Genomic DNA, 27,201 nt, shown 5'->3' on the forward strand with positions numbered 1-27,201 from the left:
GCTACTCAGAGGCAGGATGCTGAGGAAATCACCTCACCTATGAACATTAACTCCATTGCATCCGCGGCTCTCAAAGCAGCAGCCACAAAGAACAACGCAACTGTTGCGGCCCTCCAGGCTACAGAAGCTAACAAGACTTTGGTTTCAAACCAAATCCATCAACAAAAAGAAGGGCTGGCAGAATCTATGACACATCAGCCCGCACATCCACCAGTCTTCGGAATGCCGCCAACCAACGGTCAGAATCAAATCATACCAGTGGTTTTAGTACCGCGAGTGGAAGCTCAACCGAGGGGACCAAACTTGGAGATACCAACAATTGAAGCTGATCCTCGGCCACCCTTAATACACACAGTAGACGAAGGGGGAACTATGGTCGTAGGGGTACAAGCCGGAACTCCCAATCAGGGACCAAACCAGTCCCACCGACTGATGTAGAGCTCGAAGAATTGAAAAAGAGCCAGCAGGTCTATGCAGATGCCGTAGCTCTTCTGTCCAGGGAGAACCAAGACTTCAAAGATAGGATTGCCCAAAGCACGAAGACTAGCCAACAAATGGATGAAGCAAATTCTAAAGCACCAGAGCCTAATCGAGACCGAAGAATAATCCTAGCAAACGCCTCCAGGGGAAGAAGTGCATCCGATCCGGAATATGCCGTCGAAGACTTAGACTATTATGACAGTGAAGTTCGAAGAAAGAAACGCTCAACTGAGCATGAGAACGTGGGATATTACCGCGCAATGGAGGAGTTGCGTGATGAGATGATGGCTGAGACCAGGCAGTTAAAAGCCAGACAAGGCAGAGGAAGGCTTGAAGAGGTGATGAAAGAAGTTAACTCCACGCCCCTAACTCATCGCCTGGCAAATACCCACATTCCGTGAAAGTGCCTTGTCCCAACTTTTGAATGCTATGACGGATCCAGTGATCCCGCGGCACATATCCGGTATTATAATCGTATCTTAGCCCGATGGAGTCAAAACGACGCCGTCCTCTGTAGATATTTCCCATCAAGTCTGAAGGGATCGGCTTTATCTTGGTTTGACAACCTGCCACCTGATTCCATCAACTCCTACGATCAACTCGCAGAGAAATTCTTGAGAACCTACATGTACAACAAAGCTGTCAACACCGGAATGGATAAACTTTTTTCTCTGGCAATTGGTTACAAGGAGAACACGAGGGAATACACCAACAGATGGCAAAAGATCTGCCAAGACATAGGGAGTGTGGATCCCATAGTAAGTATCAACTACTACAAGTGGGGATTAGACCGAATGAGTCCACTATTTGTTGAGATCCACGGAAGCGTACCTAAGAGAGAAGGAGATCTTCGAATAATTATTGAGAAGTACGCTCGTCTTGAAGAAATCCAGCATGAGAACCCGAGGGCAAAAACGCAGAGATCTCACCGTACCAATTCCGCAGAACAAACCAGCGGGGCCAAAAGAAATAGCTCAGTGGAACGGCCTCACGAAGATAGGAAGGAACGAAGAGATGAACGACGAAAAGACGATCGAAAATTCGAAGATCAGGTTTACACAAAGCTCAATGCTAGCTACGCTCGGATCTTGCGAGAGATCAAAGGAAGGGAAAATTTGGAGTGTCCGTGGTCTAAGGGAAAACAGCCCCCAAGAACCGACAAGTTTAAAGATTACTGTGAGTATCATTGCTTTAACGGACACCAGACCGAGAAATGCAAAAACCTCAAAATAATGATCCAAAAATTGATTGATGCTGGCGAACTCAAGCAATACATACGAAAGGAGGTCACCGAGGACAGATCCAAACGAACCAAGCAGGTCCAACTTCCAGAGGGAAACCGCACAATCAACACCATCTCGTGTTCCGAAGCCGCAGGGCCCTCACCTACAACGCAGATAGGAAAGAGGCTACGAAAGCAATTCGAAGACCACTGCGAATTATATAAGATTGATTGCGTAGAGGTGGACGAGCACGAAGAGTGGATGGACGCACCTATCATCTTCGATACTGAAGATATCGAAGAATATATGGAAGACCATAACGATACCTTGGTCCTCACACTACCAGTGGCCGGATGTAACCTCAAAAAGATCCTCATCGACGGGGGAAGCTCAGTGAACGTTCTATTCTACGACGCCTTCAAACGGATGAAGCTCCACGATGAACAGCTAATGACCTCTTATTACACCATATACGGGTTCAACGGAGCGTCCACAAAGCCATTGGGAGACATCGTGTTGCAGGTGAACGTCGGGCCCATGAAAGTAGAAACACGATTCAACGTGGTTGACGCCCCATCCCCCTATAACGCCATTATTGGACGAAAGTGGGTACATAAACTCAAGGGAGTGGCAGCAACTTACTACCAATATCTCAGGTTCCCTACACCCGAGGGAATGATGGAAATCAAGGGAGATCGGGTCTCTGCAAAATAGTGCCAGACCACTCAGGATCGTATCAACAACGAACAGGAAGAGCAGCGAAAAACCCAAAGGATCAAAAATAAAGAAGCTGCGAAAGAAAAGGCCATAGACCTGTTCCTCAAGGAAACCACAAGGAAGGGCTTGACAAAGGATGATAATGTCCTTAACACAGAGGCAAGTACTTCAGCAGCCAACGAAGGACAGAAACATACCAACTAGCAATTAAAGAACGTCCCAGTCCTTGGGGACCCGAAGCCGGTGTTCACACCAGTGGAGCCCGTAAAAGAAATCAACATAGGAACGGAAGAAAACCCGAAGATGATCAAAGTAGGGACCATAATGGATGAAGAAAGAGAAGATTCCTTAACCAAATTACTTAAAGAATACGCGGATGTATTCGCTTGGAAGTTAGGAGACATGCCGGGGATTGATTCGAAAATAATCCAACACGAGTTGCGCATCAAACCAGGCACGCCACCTTTCAGGCAGAAAATAAGAAAGGTTGCACCAGAATATCATAAGGAAGTAGAAAAATAACTTCGGAAACTACTAGAAGCAGGCTTCATCAAGGAAGTCAAATACCCTACATGGATCTCCAACATGGTCGTCGTTCCTAAGAAAAATTGAGAGGTTAGGATATGCATTGACTTTACTAACCTCAACAAGGCATGTCCAAAGGACAGCTATCCCCTGCCGAGCATAGATCAACTGGTTGAAGCAGTGGAAGGATACGAAGAGCTGTCATTCATGGATGGATATTCTAGTTACAACCAAGTAGCCCTGGCAGAAGAAGATCAACTACACACAGCATTCTACACCCCGCATGGCCGTTATTGCTACACTAGAATGCCCTTTGGACTTCGAAACGCAGGGGAAACGTACCAAAGAATGGTCGATGCTATCTTCAGGCCATGGACTGGTAGTACCCTAGAAGTCTACGTTGATGACATGCTCGTCAAAAGTAGGCTGCGCAAAGATCACCACCAGGACCTGAGAGATATTTTCGAAGCAATAAGGAAACATCACATGAAAGTAAATCCATAAAAATGCACTTTCGGTGTCACCTCAGGGAAATTCCTCGAATATCTGGTAACAAAAAGGGGTATTGAGGTAGACCCCGCGAAGATTCGGGACATAGTGGAAATTCCATCTCCGAAGAATTTAAAAGAAGTGCAAAAGCTCAATGGGTCCTTAGCAGCCTTGGGCAGATTTATTGCCCGATCCTCGGACAAATGCAAACATTTTTTCAATATTCTCAAAAATGGGAGTAAGTTTGAATGGACCGCAGAATGCGAAGAAGCCTTCCAAAGAATCAAGGAACACCTGGCTTCAATTCCGATCCTGCAGAAGCCTGATCCTGATGAGGTTTTGGCATTGTACATAGCAGCGACAGAAGACGCAGTTAGCGCAGTGTTGGTCAAAACCAATACGAAGATAAAACAGCCTATCTATTATGTCAGTAAGACCCTCAATTCTGCGGAAAGGAATTACACGAAGATCGAACAACTCATCCTGGCATTGGTATGGGCTAGTCAAAAGCTGAGAACCTATTTCCTAACTCACTTCATCCGCGTCCCATGCAAAGCACCACTGGAAGCAGTCCTCAAAAGCGCGGGAAAAGTAGGTATAATAGCCAAGTGGAACACCCACCTGGACCAATTCAACATCATTCATGAAATTCAACATTCCCAAAAATCCCAAGTTTTGGCGGATTTCTTAGAAGACCTCCCCTTGGACAACGATGAAGAGATTAGGGGAATGCCAGAAGCCGACGAGGAAAGCAAGGATCCAATTGATGTCCTCGAACCCGCGAGTCTAAGACAATGGGAAGTCTTCGTTAATGGTTCCAAAAATAAGGAAGGGGCAGGAATAGGCATTGTCATCACCACCCCAACTGGAGAAAGGATCGTACAGGCACTCAGGTTAGAATTCAAAGAGCATACTAACAACATCGTCGAATACGAGGCAGTCGTACATGCCCTCCGCTTAATAATAGAGATGGGGGTAACTGATGTAAGACTGACAAGTGATTCGCAACTTGTCATACGACAAATAAGGCTCGAACACAATGTGTACGACGACACCCTCTCAGCTTACATGGCCTTGGTCCAAACATTGGCATCACAAATTCCGAACATCAAGTTCCGGCACTTATGCAGAAGGGATCACAGGCACGCGGATGCCCTAGCATATATATCATCCATGCTGAAGGACAAGAGTATCGAAGCTATCAAAATAACAAGGGTATACGAGCCTTCGATTGCATCACAATTTTCCTTTGCTACAAATCAAGATACAGTGGAAGAAAATATCGAAGATCAGGTGGGAGAAGACATCCGTGACGATTTTGACGAAGAAGATATCCTGTCAAAAGCAAATCAAGACGAAGATTTCAACAACGAAGATGATTGGAGAATGATGATACATGCGTTTCTCAAGGATGGAACCTTACCCGCGGATCACAAACAAACCAGGAACATACTCTCCAAAGTAGGAAGATATGATCTTCGGGATGGGATCCTGTACAAGAAATCTTTCCTCGGACCGTTACTACGTTGCTTATCCAGGAAAGAGGGGCATCCAATTATAAACGATATCCATTATGGTGACGCAGGGAATCATAGCGGCATGAGATCACTAGCCGACAAAGCAAAAATGCAAGGATATTACTGGCCCACAATGATACAAGATGCTGCAAGAATGTCCCGAGGATGTGAAGAATGTCAGCGTTTCACCAAAAAGATACACGCACCAGCAACAACGTTGAATTCTGTGGATAGTTCGTGGCCATTTGCAAAATGGGGCATAGATATCGTTGGGCCTTTCATCGAAGGATCAGGGAAAAGACGATTTTTGATAGTTGCCACGGACTACTTCAGTAAATGGGTGGAAGCCAAATCCTTAGCCAGGATCAGAGACGTGGACGTGTTTACTTTCATATTCCAAAACATTATTTGCAGGTTCGGCATACCAGCGGAAATCGTGTCCGATAATGGTAAACAATTACAGGGGAAAAACATAGACATGCTCTTCGACACTTTCAAAATAAGGAAAAACAAGTCCACCCCCATATACCCTCAAAGAAACGGACAAGCGGAATCTACTAACAAGACCCTCGCCCTTATCCTCAAAAAACAATTAGACGAGCACAAGGGGCGATGGTGTGAGCAGCTACACAATGTATTATGGGCATACAGGACAACACGAAGATCTGCCACTGGGGAGTCCCCATTTCTCCTCACTTATGGAGCTGAAGCAGTCATCCCAACGGATATCCTCATGACAACCACAAAGACCTAAGCATGGGAGAAAAATCTCACAACAGACATGATGTTAGAGAGACTGGACGACCTGGAAGAAAGGAGGGAAGCAGCAAAAAGATGGAAAATTATCAACGGAGACTAGCGAGAGAGTACAACAAAAAGGTTAAGCTTCGAAATTTTGTAGAAGGGCAGTATGTGCTAAGAACAATCGCGCAGTATCAACGAGAGAAGAAATGGGGAAAGTTAGCACCTACATGGGGAGGACCTTTTATAATACACGACATTGCGGGAAACAGTTCCTACTATCTTCGCAATCTGAAAGGCGAGGTCCTCCGGCACCCTTGGAATACTAAATGTCTCAAACCGTACTACGCATAGGAGCAGCGCAGCTTTGCATCTGCGTGAAGAATACCAGAAGAAGAAGCAGCGTAACCGCTTTACATGTTTCTATCTCTGGATGAGGAGTAGCAGGCCTCAACCTATCAATCAAACAAACTTTTTGGGAAATCTTCAAGCAAACGAAATGGTCAAAAGTCCCGCTGGATGAACGCATGTACATTACATAATAAATTAACAATATTGGGAAAGTAGTTAATCTACAATCTCTCAGGGCTCCCCTATCAGTGTCTATGAGTGTAAGACCAGGGGGAAGGCACCCAGCAGAAAGAGATACCCAACTAATTTTAAGGCATCGGGTCGACGGAATGGGTGCATGTAAATATTTTCAAATAAGCATTCCATATCCTAGAACGCTGCCTCGGCCCCCACCGTTTGGGAATCCTCTGGCCCAGGATTCGCCAGCGGGGTGACAGGTCTCAAGACGATCATGAAGGTATTTACCTTCGGTGTCGCACCCAAACACTTTCAACTTTTTACAAAGAAAGTTATTTCTAGTTTAACACTTCACAATACTTAAAATATAAAGATGAATTGATAACGCAGGTATGCCAAAAGGATGATCCATTTCATAAAGAGTTGATTACAAGATTCAGCAACTAAGATAAAGAAGGAAACACATCAAAAAATGATCCGAAATTATATAATCAACAAGGATCAACTTTCTATGACTAATAAAAGAAATCTACTTGGACGATACAGCTCTATCAATAGGGTTGTCTCTGCGAGATGAAGGTACGCTACCACCTGAAGAGGGCCCAGAAGAAACAGGCAAGGGCGCGGGAAGGGGACGACGCGGATAATTCTTGACAAGACCATGTTCAACTTTAAGATCAAGTTCAATCTTATCTAGGACTTTTTTGGTCTCTTCAGCCAACTGACATCGAGCTTTATAAGTGATAACAGCGGTCCTCTGGTTGGCCTGAGACAGCAATGCAGATAGGCGTTCCGCCTCTTTGGAGGCAATCTCCGCTGCTTTCTCACGAGACGCGGCCAACCCTTTGAAATAGTTGGCTTGTCCTTCCTGCTGCACTAAGGCAGATTGAGTCTTTTTAAGCTCATCATTTGCTGCGTGAAGCTGTCCCTCGAGTGCTGAAAACAAGAAATACCAAGGGGTTAAAACGAAGAAAAAACAGAATCACACTCGATAAAACGAGGTTATACCTTCGACATTAGCCGAAGCCTCTTCATACTCATTGACAATTGCGTTCCGAGCCTCATCAAGAAAGTCATATTCGTTGGATGGTTTCTCATAATCCGTTTGAAGGTTCGTAAGGGCAAATTGACTCGCGTCTAAGTCTAACTGCTTCATTGAATCCAAGTGACGAAGATGGTTGACTTCGTCATTCATATCCCCCATCCTTTTATGGAGTCGATACACATTTACTTCAAGATCTCTTTCAGACTCCACTTGGCGAGCAACATCAGCTCGAGACGCTGCTAGGGATTTACTAAGAGCACCAACCTCGGCCCTAGCATTATCTCTTTCCTCAGAAAGACGCAGCATACTATCCCTAACCCCGGGGCCTAAGAAAGAACGAGCCTGTTGTAACTCTCCTTCCAAAAAGCGCACTCTAGCCTCTAAGTCCGAAGCATGTTCTCGAGCATCACGCAGGTTGTCACGCGTCCATAGCAGCGTACCATTAAACAGACAACGGTCATGATTGTACTTATTTTTCATATCAACCATCAGTGTTCGCTTTTCAAGCCACTCAGCTGTTAAGGCGTTGTGCTCATCATCACGAGCATTCCACTTTACGGCTTCGCTTTTCAACTTACCCACCAACTCTGCAATACGGGATTTCTGTCGTTCCCTTTCTTTCCGAAGCCATATCAGCTCGGTGACTCCACCCACTGAAGATAGGGTGGGTAGATTCAGACAGAACACCAAAATACAGATAGGGAATCACGAGGAGTGAAAGATCCGTAAAATACGAACCTGTGAAGGACGAGACATTTCTACGAGTCTGCTCCAATTAGTTACGGACTATAGCAAGTTCTGAACGAAGACTCTCCTCAGTGTTACCCAGCTGTTCTTTTTCCTTCAGACGGCCCCCCAGTTCATTTATTTCCACTTCAGCTGCAGACAGTTCCTCTTCTCTATGACGAAGCTTGACCTCCAACTTTAAAGACTTTGCTTTGAAGAATTGGTATAGAACATGGTTACAATGTTCTCTCCTCATCATCTATGTCACAAACAACAAACATTATTATACCAAAGGGATCAGATATCACGAAGAATACAATGTTCGGATATCATGAAGAAAAAAAAAGTACAAGGATTCACCTCTAAGACACGCTGCTGGGGAAAACCGTATTGGTACCCATCAGCTATGGCCATCATATCAACAACAGAGGAGGGAGGGTCAACCACTAGGTTAGCTTCCGAAGCTCTCAGATTCGTCTCCCACATCTCATCAACGCGGGCTTCAGAAGACAATTGCATCATCCGACGAGTATAAGCGTCGGAATTCTTCTCACCAGTGACCACTGGGGCAGGGTTAGGGACGAACATCAGGTTTTTCTTCTTAAGCCAAGCCAAAATGGCATCTTCACCTTCAGGCATTAGCGAGTAAGGGAAATCCTCTGAAGGAGACTCAACCGCAGACTTCCCCTTGGCGGTTATCTCCTCACCCGCGCAAGTCTCGACATTACCACCCTCAGCATGACCACCTGCGTTCTCAGCTTGCTGATCAGTGGCACCTTCTTTGCCAAGATTCCCAAGCACATCCCAATCATCATTTGGGGAAAGCAATGAGAAGTCTTCGGCAAGACCCATGGCAGCATTCACATCAAAGGATTCCCCCTCAGAATATATCCCACCGAAAGAAAATTCAGGGGAAATAACGGGCAGAGTACCCACACCAACAATATCATCGTCAACAGGGGGAGATCCACCCCCGCCAGTACACCAACGGTAATATTACCCTCAGACTCACCATCACCACCCGCGGCAACTTCTTCTTCACCATTACCACCTTCGTCATCAGGGTGAGAAGTGTCGGTACGCTCTTCTCCATCGGACATTTCTTCATCCTCACCATACCCTTCGTTTACGGGACTCGTAACCTCCTCATAAACCTCAGCCTCACCGGTAACCGTAGTAGAAGATTGTTTGGGTCCAAGTTTCTTCTTCTTCGACACCTACAAACCAGTATACATCCCACAAATGCTCATTTTTTCCTCACTTAAAAAATGAAAATTATTTCAAGCAAGGAAAAAGGGGCAAATAGAATAGAGAATATAAGAAGAAACTATACCTTGGCAACAGCAGCACTCTTCGTTGGATGGGTAGCACCAGAACCCTCCTCCTCATCTCCATCAACGACATCAAGAGCATAAGGAAAATTCATGCCCGCGAAATTCGGACGCCAAGGAAAGAAATCTCCATAACGAGCAGGAGGAGTTTCACGAGGCTTGCTATTTTCAGAAGGACGCCAACCGCGTGGACCCGAAATCCATCCATAAGCCCAAGGACCATCTACCTCAATAACAGTAGCATGCCATTCATAATCATGGTCACGCTTAATCCTTTCACGAGCAGGAAAGAGTTTCCGTTTAGCAGATCCCTCATTACCAGGAACATACTTCAGCTTGGCATCACTCACCTCACTCAAAAGACGAATTTCACCACGGGGAGCAGCAATATTACGAAGACTAACACTCCACGGCTTACGGTTTCTGCTGTTGACATAATCCCTAAAAGAACTGTTAAAATTCTGAGGAGTGTACCACTCTCTCTCAGCAGGATTTGGAACATAGCAGGTCATCATAGTCTCTCCTTTGCTTCGCAGGTAACATTCCTTCAGTGAACGAAGATAATTCCCAGATAGTTGTGACACGGAACGATTATGAGTGTTCGTGGAAGAGCCTTCGCGACTAGCCAACACGTCATAATAAAAGGAGTCACCCGACTTATATAGGGGCAACATGAGACCCGCCTCGAAGGCTCCAACCGTAGTCAACAGATGAAACTCGTCAAACTGATACTTAGCAAGGAGCTCGTAAGTGATATCATCGTCAGGGGCATAGAAGCGAACCTCAAAATCTTGAAGTTCATGTTTTTCCTTGAACATCTCAAGATCAATATGCTTGAAAGTGACCTTCTTCTTACCAACTGAAATGCTGCATATCACGGGGACAGTTTCTTCTTCATCTGCGGAATCAGAAGTAGGACTCAATTCCGAAGCTTTCCTTTTAGAAGAAAGATTTTTAGACGGATCAACTCTCGACATAGTACCCTTGGAGTACTTCCCTTTGAAAGAAACCGCGGGAGGAGGCGGCAAAGATTTCTGCGGAGGCACTGAAGGAGGAGCCATCGAACGAAGGGGCGGAACATCCACTATTTCAGTACGAGGAGGAGGAGCCCGCGTACTCCTAGAGTCATCACGAGGAGGAGCCTGCGTACTCCTAGAATCTTCACGAGGACGAGAAGGGGCGCGATTAACAGCATACCTAGATCCAGAAAGACCCTTCGGCACATCCCCTTTCTTAGTAGGCACAACCTTCGCACCGGAGGAAGATGAAACCCTATGACCACGAGGATCCGATTGCGAAGACTTGTAAGGACCTTCCCCAAGTAGAGATCAGTCATAATCTCGACGCGGAGGGGATCTTGGCGGACTAGACGGCGGGGTTTGGTAAGGAGCCCGCGGACGATCAGACATATCTACAAGGAAACACAAAAACAGTTTAGAGAAGAATACGAGGAGATCACTGAAGATCAAAAAACCCATAATTGATGGTTCATCCGGATAAATATTAAAAACCCTAAGAACTAAAAAAAAATGCTCCATCCAACTCCAGGGATAATACTTAGATACGGACTCACAGACGTTGTAACAAAGAACAGGGGCAAGCATATATGCTTCGACATGTATGTTCTTCATCACAAAACCAAGAATACAACAGCAGGAGACAAACGGGTAGATACATAGATAAATCAATGATGAACAGCTAATGAAAAACCCCATACATGTATAGAAGAGGACGACAAGCACCAACCACAGTCGAAGAAAGGAGGATCGGAGATATCAAAAGATACAGGGGCAACAACAATCGAGAGCGAAAGAAACAGAAAATTGAATACTGTTATCTTCCTCACAAGAATGATGATAATAAATGACTAAAGAACAAGAATAAAAAACAAGAAGAGGATGAACACTGACAAGAAGAGGATAAAAGTTTTTTTTTCACATTCTCTTTCCTATTTATGAAGCTAGAGAAGACAATAACTGCTCCTCGTACCAAGGAGCAGTTACGGGGAAAGTTAATGCAAAGTGGGAAACGTGTAGGACGACCTTTCTTCTTCAAAATTGCAAAATACGCCCAAGTCAGAAGAAGAGGGGAAAATTGTATGTACACCTTTCATCATCCACCACTTGTACAGAAAGAGACACGTGGAAGGTGATGAGTGCTAAAAAGTGCATATTTCTATATATTTTTCTTGGCATTTAACTCATCTTTTGTGCATTAATTCTACATTTTATCCCATATTCTGTATTTTCATTGTTTTCAAGAATAAATATTTTTCTTAATTAATTTTGCATTTTTAGGTACTAAATAAAGCCTGGTTAACTCAGGGAGCAAAAAGAGCAAAGAAACGGCAAAGACTCTCGCTAGGAGGAAGCGAAGAATGATATTTGCAAGAGCCGGATCAACTAGAAGTGGGCTTGAAGAGGAAGAATTGTTCTTAAAGAAGATATGGGCTTGGCATACCCAAGGCCCAAAACCCTTACCCAAATCCATTTCCATTATCCATACCCATTTCCATGAGAGCCGTCAGATTGGATCCATCTTGTCATCCAACGGTCGCCTCATCATTGTGCATCAAAATCCAAAGCTCCTGTCAAACACCATAGTACCTAACTCCATCTGGAGCCGTCAGCTTCGTTGTATCACTTAATCCAACGGTCGCTCAGAGCCTTCTTCTATCTTGCCGTTAGATTCAATCTAAAGTTGATGATCCAACGCCTTCCACTCGTTGTTCATCAAACTCCGCTGCACCTGACCAACACCTAAACATCAAACCCATCGACCCAAAACAAACACCCACCTTCTTCTTCCCCAAAATTCCATTCTCCCAAAAACCTCTTCCTCCCACGACAGTTGCAGACATCACCTCACCCATCGCCACCATCACCTCCCCAGCCGACCATCATCAGAACAACCATACCCTAGTTACTCTCCTTCTTGTTCTTAGCACCCACCACTCTTAGGTGCTACATCCAAGACAGAGATGGAACTAGGGTTTCACAGTGGAGAGAAGAAGGAAATTGGAGCAGCGTTCGAGTAGCAGAAGCAAGTTGAAGCATGGGTCAGCGCTCAATTGCAGAGGGGACAGCAAATTCATAGGGTATGGTGAGTTTTTCCCAAATTCCTATAAACCCTAATTTTGTTAAATTTGGGGGTTTGGTGTAAAAACCCTAATTGGGTGTTCTGATTATAAATAGGAAGTGAGGGTGTAATGTTTTGGGTATGCCTGGGTTAGCCAGCTTCACCCTTCAGAGGACTGGACTAGCCAGTTCCTCAACTATGCTGTGTTGTTCATGTTTTGATATATTGTTAAGTTACTGTTCTGTTTTGAATTCTGTTTTGTTCATGTTTCTGTTTTGTTTATTTCCTGTTTTGTTTATTTTCAATTCCTTGTTCTGTTAATGATATTTTATGTTCAGTTTATTTGCAATTTCATGTTTAGTTCCATTTTAATGTTAATTATGTTCCGAGTTCATTGCTAGGGTTAGATGAAACCATTAATTCATTGTTAAGTTCAGTTCAAGTTTTGTTATAGTCTTGTTGTGCTAAGAATGCTAGGATTGAAATTATCCTTCAGGATTGCTTACTCATCTAAGTGATTGATCTGCGGTTAGTTTGTTTTGTGAGAGGACAACTAATACTAGGATTAGATAATTATCTTAGTGATACTAAACCATCCTCCTGAAACAACCCTTTGATGAGCAGCAGGCTTGAACCTTCACTGCCATCTAGATAGTCAGCAAGCCTAGAAGCTCACTGATATCTACACCAGGGACAAGAACATAATGGAACTAGGATGACTTAACTTAAGTTAGTGGTGGATTCAATCCCTAATTCTTTATTTCTTTGTTCTAGTGCTTCACTGCCATTACTTCCTTGGTTCTTTATTTTTCATTGCCTTTGATTCACTGCCACTGTCACTTACTGTCACTGCTTAGCTTAGGAAACTTCAACTACACACACAAGTCCCTGTGGATTCGACCCGTTCTTGCACAAACTACAACCGACACCGTGCACTTGCGGTTTAACAAGTAGGCTTTCTTTTACTCTTATTTTCTACATCTTTAAGAGCCTACCAGAAGGCATGCAAAACAAGATATCAAAACATGATAGCAAGCATCTCATCAGAAGATGCCACCGGTCAGCAGATCTGACGGTCAGGGACAGAGGATCACAGAGGTATGATGGCTCAGAGGAGCACCAGATAATACCCCTTGGGTGTTATCATACCCAATCCCGAGGAAGATCCCAGATCAACGGCCGAGAGGAAGTTTGGCTGACACAGATGTGACCAGACAAAGAGACACTTGTCTGACACGAGCAGACACCCATCTACCCGCATTAAATACCAAAGAGATATACACGTGTCAATCGACTCGTGGAAGAGGCGAGGATAATCCTTCGTATTCAAGCTCAGGCCGCAGCATATGCCGAAGACCTCTGCGTAATAGGCACAAAGCACAAGAAGATAAGATTACAACGGCGCCTCATAAATGGGACCCACGTTCCAACCCTATAAATACCCCTCTCCACTAAGAGAGAAGAGGTCGACGAATTTAGAGCAATTATAGGAGAATATAGGAGAGAGAAATAGGAAGAGTAAGTAATCCCCCTACTTCCGCAGACCTATGTGTACTTTAAAGTCATTCGACTATCTTTGTAACCATTCAATACATAGTGAAACACCAGTCCCGTGGATGTAGGCCTTAGTGCCGAACCACGTAAATCTGTCTTATTTACATTTCAGCACCTTACATTCAGCGTTAAACCTTATATGCTTTACATTTATACTTGATTCTTGGTTTATTCCTTTATACGAACATTATTTATGATAATATTCGACTAGACAATGACAAGCCCGAAGGCTTCGAGTCGATGAATCGACATAATCATCCCCTTTACGCATACGACGAACAATTCTAGAATTAGGATGTATGCGAATATTGTTTGTGAACACGTGGATGGCTTCGTGATTTATGTGTTCACACCCATCTTGTAAAAAATCATACGCAAAGTAATTATAATTACGTCATGTGATAACCCAAAACTCAGCTTCAAGTGATAGACCATACCTAACCAAAAGCAGTTACTTCGACTTTCATAGCAGGAAAAGGAGATAGATTGAGACGCGTCTGTATTTGATTGAATTCATACAACAACTTCATGTAAATCATAAGTCATTTTATTTCATGTAAATCTTAATATACTTCACGTAAAATCATAAGTCATGTTATTCCAACAACGTAGAATACTTTCTTAATGTATTGTATATAAGTGCCGCATTTGCATATATAAAAACACATTAAACGCGAAATAACAAATTCTCGCTTTTTTTTCCTTGGTATTGCGCATGTTTGATTACTTAGTTAACCAAATTTGCATTTTACTTGGATCAATGTGCACATTTTCACGGATCTGAAAGTCTGCCGCACACCGAATCGCTAACGAGCGAGGACTGTAGTCGGTCTACTCTACAGTCTCTCTCCTGTGCAGAGAGTTGCCCATGCTTACTTCAGGGAAGATGTAAAGGTTGCCCATCCAGAAAAGATGTCCGATATTCAAAATTACTGAGCAAATAAAAAGGCGCTCAGTCTCACTCTCTCTCAAAACAGTCTTTCTAGTGGTGATAAAGAAATTTCGCCTGAAACCAGAAATCTGGTCATTCAATCACTCGCTCAATTTTCCATGGCAAAGGGCACCTGTGACAACAACTTCTATGAAGAAGCTCGGAAGCAACGTCTGGAAGAGAATAAGAAACGTTTTGAGGTCAGTTCCATTCAGCCCTAAACTGATAAGGAAGACATTTTTCCCCTTTTAATAATAACACTAGTTGTTGCTGTTTCTTCATTCCAATCCGAAACCTATTAGCTTTTTTTTTTTGATTCATTAAGTATTGCTTTGTTGCACTGTTGATTTGGTGATTTTGAATGTTCACTCAGAAAGGGTATTTACTATTTATAAAAGATTCTTAAACTAGTTGCGCACTCGAAAGAGAGGAAATGGCCACTCTGATTTTACACTTTTAGGGGATTCTTGTAAGAGGGTGTTGTTATTACCTTTTAGGTCTTAAATCCATATAAAACTGGACCTTTTCGTCTGTCAGTGAGGTCATCATTGGTCTTTGTATTGTAAGCCATGACGCTGGTGAATGTGTAAAATTTTGAGACAAGTAAAACTTATGAGGTTGTTGTGTTCATTTACCTTTTTAATTTTTTCGTATGTGTTCGACCTGCAGGATCTGGGTATACCAAAGATAACTAAAACTTTATCAGAGGTAACAAAGATGGGACAGGAGTCTCCGGTGGTAAGTTATGAAAATGAGATTTTAACTTTGAGTACTTCCTTTCCAAGATGTACCAAGGAGAATGTCATAACTTTCAGCTACTATATGACTAACTTCAACAAACTTAAATCTCCTATGTAACTTTTTATCCATTTTAATGATTTAGAAAAGGCAAGTCAAACCTAGATCAAGGACCGCTCCTACAAGCCCGGATTCACTGAGACGCTCTTCACGTCCACGCAGCACAGCCGTTTCATACGAGGAAGAGGTATTGTCACATTAATGCTTTGTTTATTTGCACCATGAAAACTTTACTCCTTTCCAACTAGTGTTATTTGTGACTTTGATTAGGGTAAAGACAAATACTAGAGTTTCTCTAATGGGGAATCCTTACAAGTTTTACTTGATTCTGCCTGTAGTTTTCATACAGTTTTTTTAGAGGATTAAGAACCTAGTATTCTTGCATGTGCAACTGGTTATTGATATGTTGAGAAACGGCAACTGCACTAGAAAACAAAGTTGTTTGAAAAACGTCTGCGTACTTTGCACTCAAGGGCTAATGTTCGTATATGCCTTATGAGAAATTAGTTCCTATAATTTCCATGTTATTATGGAATCGCGGTTCAGCTAGTATTCTTGTTGGTGATTATAATTTGGATATTAACTAGTGAAAATTTCGAACAAAATCAAGTGACATTTTAGTATGATTCAGTACACTGATCACAGTCTACTGACAAAGAGGAGCAGATCAAGGGTTAGATCAAGTTCGGCGTCCTCATCAAGGTGAATATTTGATAGCTATTCGGGCCGTGTCAAATCTGTAGATTTTTTTTCTCCAATTTTCAAACTGCTAATTCTTCATTGATAATGATATTTATAGCTACATAGCTAGGCCGCTCGACGAAATAAAAGTTGCTACCCGGAAGGAACGATGTGCTGCATTGAAGCGCGCTGAGAGCTTTGAAAGTAACCTGCAGTCTAAACACCCATCTTTTGTCAAGTCAATGCTTCGTTCCCACGTGTACAGCTGTTTTTGGTTGGTAAGCTGACATCTTCTGCGATGTTTCATTTCCTCTTCATTCAAGGAACACGTGGTCTCTGTGATAATTGTTTCCTGTACTTTATGATCTTAAGGGTCTTCCAACCAAATTTTGTGAAAGTTATCTTCCCAAGGATCAGTTGAAAGTGGACGTGGTGTTAGAGGATGAGGAGGGCTTAGAGTATGAGGCAGTCTACATTCCAGAAAGAACAGGTATTAGTGGTGGCTGGAGAGCTTTTGCCTTGGATCACAAGTTGGACGATGGAGATGCCGTGGTGTTTGAGCGTACTGAGGCAGCAAGATTTAAGGTAGGATCACCTATTTTGCATTTAGTATTATTATTACTTTTACTATCATTTTATCGTCTACATAAACTATTTTCTTATCAACTTTCAGATGTATTTAATGGATGTTAGATAGATGGCTAGGTTTGTGTTGAATATAAATTGAACAAATCCCATTTAAGTTGATTGAATGACTGAAGCAATATGAAAAAAATCTGAGAATTAGTGTACATCCTATGTTAATACTTTGCATTTGAGTTCATAGTTGATTCATTGCTTTCGAATGTAGGTTGTTTTGCTGAACAAGGTAGCGGTCTGTTTGTTTTCACATTTATGTATTATGTCCTCAATGAGCTAGTGTATTCTATTTCATGATTTCAAGGGGAACGTAGATGGCTAGAACTCTTGTTGAATAATTGTTGAACTGTAGTAGTGCAGGACTTTTTAACGTGACCGACGGTGTCTTACTTCCATGTGAATATCTATTGCAACTTTCCAGATCAAATAATGGCTTCTAATTTACCTAGTGTGGGTTTTTTAAGATTAACTTGCATACGAGAAATTATCATAATAACATGCACTGGTATGAGGCACCAAGAATGATGTCTAATGAAAATTACATTTTCTTTTTCCCTGGCTTCGTCTTCTCTAAATCTGAACATTTCTGCCTAATTGCCTGGCGATGGGAATTTGGCAGTCGAAATACATATCAGCGCAAGTGTAATTGGAGTGTTTTGTGTATCTTTAGCCTCGGATTTGTGTTCTTTAAATGCATCTAAACTTTTGTTTACACCTGAGGAAAACTCCAATATCCAATAAAGATGGATTTCTTTTAACATGCTGGAAACTGTGCACCTTTCTAGTCCTAAACAGGGTTCCTTTGGAGCTTTTGATTGTTTCTGGAATTATTTTAGAAGATACTGACGATTAATCACATGTACAGGTGTATATATTTAAAGCGTCTAATTGTGCGGGGAAAGTAAATGCCAAGGAGATGAAGAGAGTTACTGAGAGCAAAACTCTCAAGTTGCAGAAAGTTAAGAAGTCTGATGAAAATGATGAGGATGCTGATTATAACATGAGTGAAGGGAGGGATGTTCTAGAAGCCAAAGCTAGAGGGAAGAAAGCCCGCAAGTCGGAAAAAGTTATCAAGACTGATACAGATAATTGTGCAAGTGAAGAGGAGCTTATGGAACTTACTGGAGATGGAGGAAGAAAAACCCGCAGTTCAAAGAAGCTTAGAATGTCGGGGGCAAATGCTGATATGGGTGAGGAAGATCTTGTACAGATAAGCAAACAACAACGAACAACTCGTAACTCAAAGAAAACTGAAGATTGTGACATATCAGGTGTCACAAAAATCGAAAACTCAGTGAAACCAGCAGAGCCCGCCAAAGAAATTGATGGATCTGTGTCTCGAAGGCTTCAATTGGGTCGCCACTCAAAACGTGTTGCTAAAACAGGTGCAGAAGAAGGTAGTAAAACTACAAAATTGGTGGATGTTGCTTTTTCAGGATATGAGTAGATTAATTTGCGGATACATGGCACTATGTCTCCGGAAGTCATCAGGAAATACTACTGCTTAGATGATCTTTTGTGTAAATAAAACTTTACAGTAATTCTGGTTCATTTTGAGGGCATATCCAGCTTCTAAGATTCTACTTATTGAATCCTAAAATGAGTTGCCATCGGTTCAAAGCTCTAAGTTGGTAATGATAATTACTATCTACTATCATGAAATATTCATGAAACAGCAAGCCGGCTTATTTTAATGAACTTGGACGGAGAGAAGTTTCACACTTCAAATGCAAGAAAATAGTCTTGTTTACATCCATCATAGCAGAAGTTTAAGAACTATGCACTGTATTATGCAAAAACAAAAGAGCAGCCAGAACTGCTTCCAATTCTTTCAACACATGCCATACAAAAAGTGTAATCCGAAGTTAAATCATAATTCACAAACTCCAAAATATAAGAAATTACTACTACTACTACTTCAGAAGATCTCTAGATCTAAAAGTACTATTTTTTTCACTAAGCAAAACAAGTTTCCAGATTTTTTTAATGAAACAGATTTCTTGTTTTCTGATCAACACAGACTTCTTGTTTCTCTAAGCAGCAACAGCATCCAAGAAAGCTTGACCGCGCTGGCGTCTAGCCAAACGTCCATGACATCCAAGTAACTGCAAATTTGACATCACATATCCCTCATAAGTTTATTCATCTCAACCATAAGTTCATTGTTAATTAAAAGTACAAAAGTAGCATGATACGATGTATTGGGTTGGAATGAAAATTATCTTGTAGTGGTCAGTAATATGAGGATACCATAAAGTTTGAGACGTAGGGAACTACATGAGAGGTAGTGAACTACATCAATCTATTGAGACATCTTAGTTAACTGAAAACACAACCAGAGGGTGTAGGGGACAAGATACTCATAATAGCACTTGAAGGATGTAAGGCACTACTGCCACTACATCATTCTATTGACAAAACATGCTTTAATCTTAGTAAACTGGATATTTGGACATCTCAGGAAACACAATTGACAGGACATAAAAAACAAACCTTAGCATTGACGCCGTCTGCAACAATTCTGTTCTCTGACTTCCATCTGACGTAGTCAGTTCGGCTGAACTTTGTGAATCCCCTAAAGATAAATGCAAAAACAATGGTTAGTGATCACATCCACACCAGTAACAGAACTAAGGATTTGAAGAGCTTTTGCCTCTCTTTACTTGTAAATTTAATTAATAAGCAGATTTCTTATTAATAGGAAAACATACCACTTCCTGCTGACAATGATCTTTTGACGTCCAGGGAACTTGAATTTGGCACGACGAAGGGCTTCTTGGGCGTTGTTGCCGTTGGTATCCTTGCAGCGAACTGACAAGAGGACCTGACCGATGCTGACTCTGGCACAAGTACCTAGGGGCTTACCAAATGCTCCTCTCATACCAGTCTGAAGCCTATCAGCTCCAGCACATGAAAGCATCTTGTTGATACGCAAGACATGGAAAGGATGTACCCTGACTCTCAAATGGAAGGCATCCTTCCCAGCAAACTTGGTCATGTACTTGTTGCAGGCAATACGAGCAGCTTCCAAAGCCTCACTTGAGACATTTTCCTTCTCCCAACTCACCAAGTGGACACAGAAGGGGAACTCATCAACTCCTTTCTTTTTCATCCCAACATCATAAATTCTAATCTTTGGGTCAGGTACACCACGACAGTACCTGGACTTTGGGTATGGCTTGTTCTTAATCTGCCTGTAACACCTTGCAGGTCCTGCAGTAACAAATATAAACCAATACAACAAGTATGCAATAAGTGATTGATTGCGTAAACGACCCAGTAAATTACTAAATATTTTGTTTCATAAGTTGTTGCACCAAGCATAATGGAAAAGAAAAAAAAACTCATACAAAGAAGCATCAGCTGCAAGGTTTTAGAAATCGAAACGTTACACTGGTATTTACTTGCACTAGCAACGCATGACTCTTAATCTAAAAACTTAGGTTTTTCATGATGTCCAAATCCAACAATAAGCATGGTAGTCTTATCACGAACAAGGAATCAAAGGACTAACTCAAATACAGTATAATACCAGAGTGCTTAAGCATGAATCATTTCTTCAGAAATATTTATAGTTCCTTTTCTCCATATAGTTTTTGATCATAAACATGTAACTAACCTAAGATGCAAGATCAGATAATCGCTCAACGCATACACATTTCTACAACAACATCAAATCTAGAATTTCAGATATGATAAGCTAACAACATTAACATTGTTACGAATAAATCATTAAAATCAAAATTAAACCCTATAATGAACCAGGGGATTCACGATTAATGACTAGGGTTTCTCCATACTCATACGAATACAAGGATTGGAGAGACTTACTTCTCCCCATGGCTGAGCTCTTCTCTTTCCGGCAGGCGTAGGGTGTCTAAAAGGATTTATAAAACCCTAATGAACTGGGTTCTGCATATCTGGAGTGTCCAGTGATGGTCCTTATACGACTGCCCTCAACCAGGTCACTGACTCGCCTTCTCGTATGTTAGCGGAACGGTTTAGACTAGCACACTTAAGGTTCGGGTTTAGTGGAACACCAAAAGATCCGAAAACACTAAAACTTGATAAATTAATAGTCCCGCTAATTCCGGATTCTATTTCGTCTCGGTCGGTATCGAGATACTAGGATAATTTTCGCTCGGTGAGGCTCTCGGTGAAATCTCGAAGTAACTACTTAAATTCGTTTCAGATTTTATACGTTAAACACTATTCAAACATTTTTTCACATCTTCCACACATAATTGTATATAAATACCACAAATTTATTAAAATTGAAACAAGTCTTCATTCGTAATAATAGAAAACTCTAGATCCATACAAATTTCAAAAACTTCAACCAAGTTTCCGGCTAATTCCGTCCGAGTCACCTGAAATTCAACCTAAAATTCTGGCAAATTCTTTCTCAACGGAGCTAAGCATTTCGCTACCTTGAGAGCCGAAACCGGAATTTCCGTCAAGATCTCGGCTACATTGGTTCGAGTGCAAATTCGTACACCCCTCTAAAACCTGGGTGCACATTTCGGCCTTTCTTATTAGCCGAAATATTTTTGGATGGTTTTTTAATTCATGTTCTTTCTCTATTTTTTATTTAAAAATAATTTAAAACAGATGAACCTAACTCTTCCATCGAAACATCTTTCTTTCTTCATCAATCTTGGATAGTTTATTGTAAATTTGTTTCGTAAATTTGAGTTTACTCTCGACCAAATTTCAATCCGTACAAGATTAGCGATATAATTTTTCTTATATTCTAGTCGAATTTGAATGGCAAAAACAGTAAGAAGAGAAAGAAATTAGGTTAGATTTAAATTGAATTTGATTCATCGGTGATTTTAGCAATTACTATTATGAACACCAATCATGACTTCACATCATAAAAAAAACATTAAAAAAAAATCATTATTTAGACAACAAGATTACTAGATGTTTCAAGAAGTTCAGTTAATACCATAAGAAATACTAGTATAACAATAATATTGTTGTCACAGCTAGTCAATCCGTGATGGTGTAGAAGAAAAAAAAAAGGAAAGAGATATTTTGATGGAAGATGAAGAGGGTGCAGACTACCATCTATTGAACTTGATTCATACCATCAATATGAGTATATACTCTTCCATAAAAGGAGTACTCCAAGTACCATTACAGACAACGATTACATATATTCTTCGTGTAAAATGTAACATTTATTTTATATCTCAAAATCCAATGATAGATCGACGATAGCTATCTATTTGTGTTCCGATTATCAGGGTGTTGAAGATGAACTCAACTTCTTATTTTATGTTGGGAATACAAAATAGAGAGAGATAAGTTAAAACTATATCGAAACGTACCAAAATTAAGTTTAAATTTTAAATATTATTATGAGATAATATATTTAATGGATAATGTTTCCATCCTTAATTAGATTAAGTGGACTTGTTAACCAGATGAAATTTCTCTTGACAAGTAGGAGAAATTGATAAATATACCACCAACGGTATCATTTGTATTACACATATTATAGATCCTACCACTATATGTGTCGAGAGGTGGTTCTACCACTTATAAATCTTACTACTATAAATACTCATATAAGGATTATTGTAAGTGAGAAGATGACGTAAAGAATGGGAATTTGATTCCTATTTTTCGCATCACTCGCGTCTTGTTAAATTTATTCTGAAACAATATGTGGTCGTTCATGTTCATATCGTAGTGTTTATTTAAGTGAGCCGATAATTATATAATACGTTATCAGCACGAATAGCTCTGCGTTATCGGCATACATAGATGTCACGATGATGAAGGATAATTCTCTTCTACCCTAAAGTTATTTAGTTAGATATTTCTAAGTAGTTATATACTCTGTGTATATATACCTAACTGGATTTCCTATTTTATTAGGAGTTGTTAAAGGAGAAGTTAGACAATTGCCGCGTCTTGTATATGTTAAGGTTAGCGTAAACAATTATTGCAGTATACGCAGAGATGTCCAAATAGGTAAGTATTTAAAATAACTCCATTTGTTATATTACTCGATTTCTGAATTTGGAAAAATATTTGAGTTTTACTATGTCTGTTATTTTCCTCGTTAGTCGAATAACCGAAGGTTTTTTCGCGTTCTTTTAAATAGCGTATAAAATAAAATTTCCTTTGTTGTTTCGCCACGAATTTTGTGGTATATAGTTTGGCTTGGATTTTAGAGAAGATATATATGTCGTATAAAATGTTATGATGAAAATAAGTAGAGCTGCAAAATTTTGTGCCCTTATATGCTTCGCTATTTTTTACAGCATGCATAGTTAGCACCTATCTGATAGGTGCTTGATTTACATAATTAGAATGTCAAATCCATACTAACAGTTGTTGTGATTCTTGCATATTATCCTTGTATTACTCTTTTTTTTATATTTAATTTGTTTCTTTAGGTGAATCATCCGAAATTAATGGAAATGGTGTTAAAAGGAGCTAAGAAGAGGAAAGGAGTTCATTCCGGAATGAAAAGAACAAGTTGGAAGGTGCAAAGACAACTCTTGGACACAAGTTACAGGAGAATTTACAGTTGGTAAGAAGTATCCAAAATCCAACAGTAAACCAGGTTAATTTCCACTAAAAGTTCATGAGGAGTTATGGTTGATTCCAAGCCAACCGTAAATGGAAATGAAGAGATATGAAGATTTTCTCATTGATACTTGTAGAGGACGTGAGGACGTATGCAACCCAGAAAGAATGAGGTCAATCGGACGTCAGATGAAGAAGCTACGACCGAAATGGAAGTACGAAAAGTGTACAGGAGGTTTTACGGCCAGCTTTGAGAGAGTCGATACCAACCTTAATTCTGGCAGTTTTGACAAACATTTCTTGTCAGAGTTAAGGCTGGTTTGAAGTCAACCGTAACAAGGTGTTTGGCACGAGTTAGGGCTTCTAAATCAAGGAATACACGATCCCGGAAGGATTCTAAATCCTAGAATACGTGAGCACTATAAAAGAAGACATCAAGACATTAAAAGCAGATGTCTTCCATAACTTGGAAACTGTTGTAGATAAACTAAAGTTAATACAAAGATAAATAGAGAGAAGAATAAATGAAGCTCTTATTAATGGATATTATATTCGTACATAGATTATGGCTCTATTTATAGGTTAATAAAGAGGGTATTCATTACGTGCATTAGAGTTTCTAATGCATACATGCACACTAAATAGGTGGTTACATAATAATGAATGTCATGCAGACATCATACCAATATTTGTCCGCACATTCATGGGTGTTAAACCATCAACACTCCCCCTTGTGTGGTTCAAATAATGCTCATTTAATGCTTCTTGTTAAATTAAAGAAAAACCCAGCGGGACAAAAACTCGCATAATTCTTCACATGTTGAGTATATATTGTAAGGTTTACATATAGTTCATCACATGTAGTACTCTCCTCAATGAACATTGTGTCTAATTTAATTGCTTCCATCATTAAAATCTTGTCATGAAAACCCAGCATGGCAAAACCTGAACTACGAAAAAAGAGTACAACATTTGAGAAGACTTTGAGCAGAATTTGGACTCGCATGTGTTTCCTCGTTAAAACCTTGACAAAGAAAAACCCAATGGGACAAAACCTTGACGAAAGGAAAATAGTACAACACGATAAGTCCACGTAAAGTTACTTCATTGAATTTCACTTCTCTTGTTGCTTCACAACTCAGAAAAACCCTGTGGGAAAAAGTATAACCTTGGAAAATCAGATTCCAGGTGTTTGTTGTTGTCTCATTAAAAACCTCGTCGAGTAACAAAAACCTATGGGAAAAAGTAATCTCGGTGAGGAGAAAAAAAGTGCAACACACCCTTAGATGATCCCCCTGATGCCAGATCATTTCTCTAGTCTTATGCATTCACGGGGCTCGGACAATTTCTTTAGTCTTACGCAATCAACATAGTCAGGACAATTTCATTTGTCTTTTACTTTTCACGTGTTGACTTAGTTAATAAGTCTGCCACATTTTCATCAGACTTTACTTGGATAACTTAAAGTGTTTGGAAGACATTATTGTTGTTGATTGTAGAACTTATAACGCTTAACAGACCATTGTGTATTATTTCTCTGATTCAGATATTTTCAGTAATATCAACGCGTCTTTTAGGTTTTCAAGTTCAACATATACCTAGTGTCGTTATCGTTGTCTCGCTAAAAACCTTACCAAGTAACAAAAACCTTGTAGGAAAAAATAATCTCGATCGAAGGGAAAAAGAGTACAACAAACCTTCACATTTCAAAGTAAAATATGTCGACATCGATCATATCCTTAGATCCCCCCTGATGTTGTTAAGTGCATATTTTGCATATACTTAGTGTCGAAACCATGCTAATAGTTGTTTAGTTTCTTACAAATTATTGTATATTACGTTTGTTTTGTTTTATTTATGTTTTGCTAGGTGAATCATCCAAAAGAAGTGAATTTGCACTTTATTGTGCAATAAAAGAAGTTAGCAGCAAGCGGAGAAGGGCCAAAGACCAAGTGGAACTTGCTCAACTCTAGGAGTGCTTCATCGAAGAGGACGAAAATACGAATCTAACGGCGAAAGAATGGAGTCAATCTGACGTCGTATAAAGAATCTACAAGCATTTGAAGCAAGCCGAAGTTGCGAAAGGTGTCGAAGCACAAAATTACTGAAGAGACCTGTTGTTTTACTATGGGCAGCCTCTATCACTATTCAGAGCAGCTGTATTAAGGCACCCTTACTTCTGTTAAAGACTGTTGTTGATACACGAAAAATAATACCCCATTAACGGGTTCAGGATGCCCCTAAAAGGGGAGGTAAGCCTAGTATGAGAAGTGGGGACTTGGGGACTAGGCCCAAGTACAACGAGGAAATACCCATGAGACAAGAAGGACAAAGGAGGAATTAATGGATAAGTAAGGGATTATATTAAGGAATGACACTAGAGGTAATTAAGGAGGTTTAGGACATGTGTCATGATGTTATAAAAGGAGAGACTTTTGGGAAAATCTATATAAGGAAGGACAAGGTACAATGGAAAGGCAACTCTCTCTCTTACCATTCCCAGAAAGGTGAGGTCACTTGGAGGGACTAGGACGGATAGAACCAAAATCAAAACCACCCTTCAACATTTGGCGACCACACCCGGAGGCTCGTGCCTAGCCCACCATGACACACCTAGGAGGCGCCAACTCAGGCGCGGTATAAAACCAACCAAACGACCCGCCACTTAACCCAGAAGGCGAGAGAGTAGGGATCGTGTCGGACCCAATCACACAAGTGAGAAGACCGGACGCTCCACACGAGAAGAACAAACATCAGGAAGATGAGGAAACACGCCACCCACGCAGCCTTCTCTGAAGGAGATGCAGAAAGAGCTAGAGGATCACGTTCGCCGAGATCAAGAGTTTAGAAAACTGCTGAAGGTAGCAAGCGTTGAGCAGAATACTATAGGAGCAACGGAAAATTCGGGAGAAAAGGAAGAAGATCATGTAGCTACGACACAAGAGGCGATGGCCAAGTACTTAGAAACAAACTATAGAGTCATGAAGCAGGACAACTATGATTTCATGGCTAGCCCATACTCCTCCGACGTCACAGAATACCGATACCTAGAAGATTATACTTCGCCAAAATTCAAGATTTACAATGGTCAAGGGAATGCGCGGGAACATTTTAGCCGATTCCTATCTACTATGAATGACCACACAACTAATGAAAAGTTTTGCTTAAGGGAGTTTCCAAAGTCGCTAACCGACACGACATTTACTTGGTATGACAACCTAAAGTCAGGAAGCATTAGCTCGTGGTCGACTATGTCCACTCTCTTCCTTAGAAAGTTTTATTCAGTAAAAAGGAAAGTCACCACCATAGATTTGAGCAAGTGCAACCAGCGCCTGGGCGAAGAAATACGAAAGTACATCGCCAGATTTCGTCTCCTCACCTTAGATTGTCACGAGGATGTCAAGGAAGAAGCGCTAGTGGAGACCTGCGTACGCGAAATGACACCATCCTTCAAGAAAAGACTGGTTAACTTCCGGTTCCCGAAATTCGTTGAGTTAGAAGAAGCGGCAGCAAGAATTGCTGATTGCGTCGAGGAGCACAATTCAGACTATGCCTGGTGCAATACAGTTAATACCGTGTCAACCGTACCCAGGAATATCCGCGCGAACAATAACCGAGAAGGATGGAGCACACAAGCACTCCCTCCACCCTT

General features: G+C 41.0%; 2 protein-coding genes across 2 annotated transcripts; one reads left to right on the forward strand and one right to left on the reverse strand.

The window, feature by feature from the left end:
• The first annotated feature begins 14,708 nt into the window (after nucleotides 1–14,708).
• Nucleotides 14,709–18,676, forward strand: LOC113310883 (putative B3 domain-containing protein At5g58280). The gene is made up of 7 exons (XM_026559704.1): nucleotides 14,709–15,085; nucleotides 15,555–15,623; nucleotides 15,769–15,870; nucleotides 16,315–16,385; nucleotides 16,483–16,642; nucleotides 16,737–16,949; nucleotides 17,869–18,676. The coding sequence occupies exons 1-7, from the start codon at nucleotides 15,005–15,007 to the stop codon at nucleotides 18,448–18,450; spliced, it is 1,278 nt and encodes a 425-aa protein (XP_026415489.1). The 5' UTR covers nucleotides 14,709–15,004; the 3' UTR covers nucleotides 18,451–18,676.
• Nucleotides 18,677–18,731: 55 nt separating this feature from the next.
• LOC113310884 (60S ribosomal protein L10-like) lies at nucleotides 18,732–20,975 on the reverse strand. The gene is made up of 4 exons (XM_026559705.1): nucleotides 20,835–20,975; nucleotides 19,715–20,216; nucleotides 19,497–19,578; nucleotides 18,732–19,108 (listed from the first exon to the last, which is right to left on the reverse strand). Exons 1-4 carry the CDS (start codon nucleotides 20,842–20,844, stop codon nucleotides 19,037–19,039), a joined length of 666 nt encoding a protein of 221 aa, XP_026415490.1. The 5' UTR covers nucleotides 20,845–20,975; the 3' UTR covers nucleotides 18,732–19,036.
• Nucleotides 20,976–27,201: the final 6,226 nt, after the last annotated feature.

The sequence above is a fragment of the Papaver somniferum genome, chromosome 9 (assembly GCF_003573695.1).
Source record: "Papaver somniferum cultivar HN1 chromosome 9, ASM357369v1, whole genome shotgun sequence".
Lineage (NCBI taxonomy): Eukaryota > Viridiplantae > Streptophyta > Magnoliopsida > Ranunculales > Papaveraceae > Papaver > Papaver somniferum.

Bases quoted from the DNA above. Each gene is read 5' to 3' on its own strand.
- LOC113310884 (XM_026559705.1), bottom strand. The intron at 19,579-19,714 runs GTATGTTTTCCT...ATTTATCTTTAG, and splicing joins ATCATTGTCAGCAGGAAGTG to GGGATTCACAAAGTTCAGCC. The intron at 19,109-19,496 runs GTTTGTTTTTTA...TCAAATTTGCAG, and splicing joins CAGACGGCGTCAATGCTAAG to TTACTTGGATGTCATGGACG.
- LOC113310883 (XM_026559704.1), top strand. From the start codon at position 15,005: ATGGCAAAGGGCACCTGTGACAACAACTTCTATGAAGAAGCTCGGAAG. The intron at 15,624-15,768 runs GTAAGTTATGAA...TTAATGATTTAG, and splicing joins TGGGACAGGAGTCTCCGGTG to AAAAGGCAAGTCAAACCTAG. The intron at 15,871-16,314 runs GTATTGTCACAT...AGTATGATTCAG, and splicing joins CCGTTTCATACGAGGAAGAG to TACACTGATCACAGTCTACT.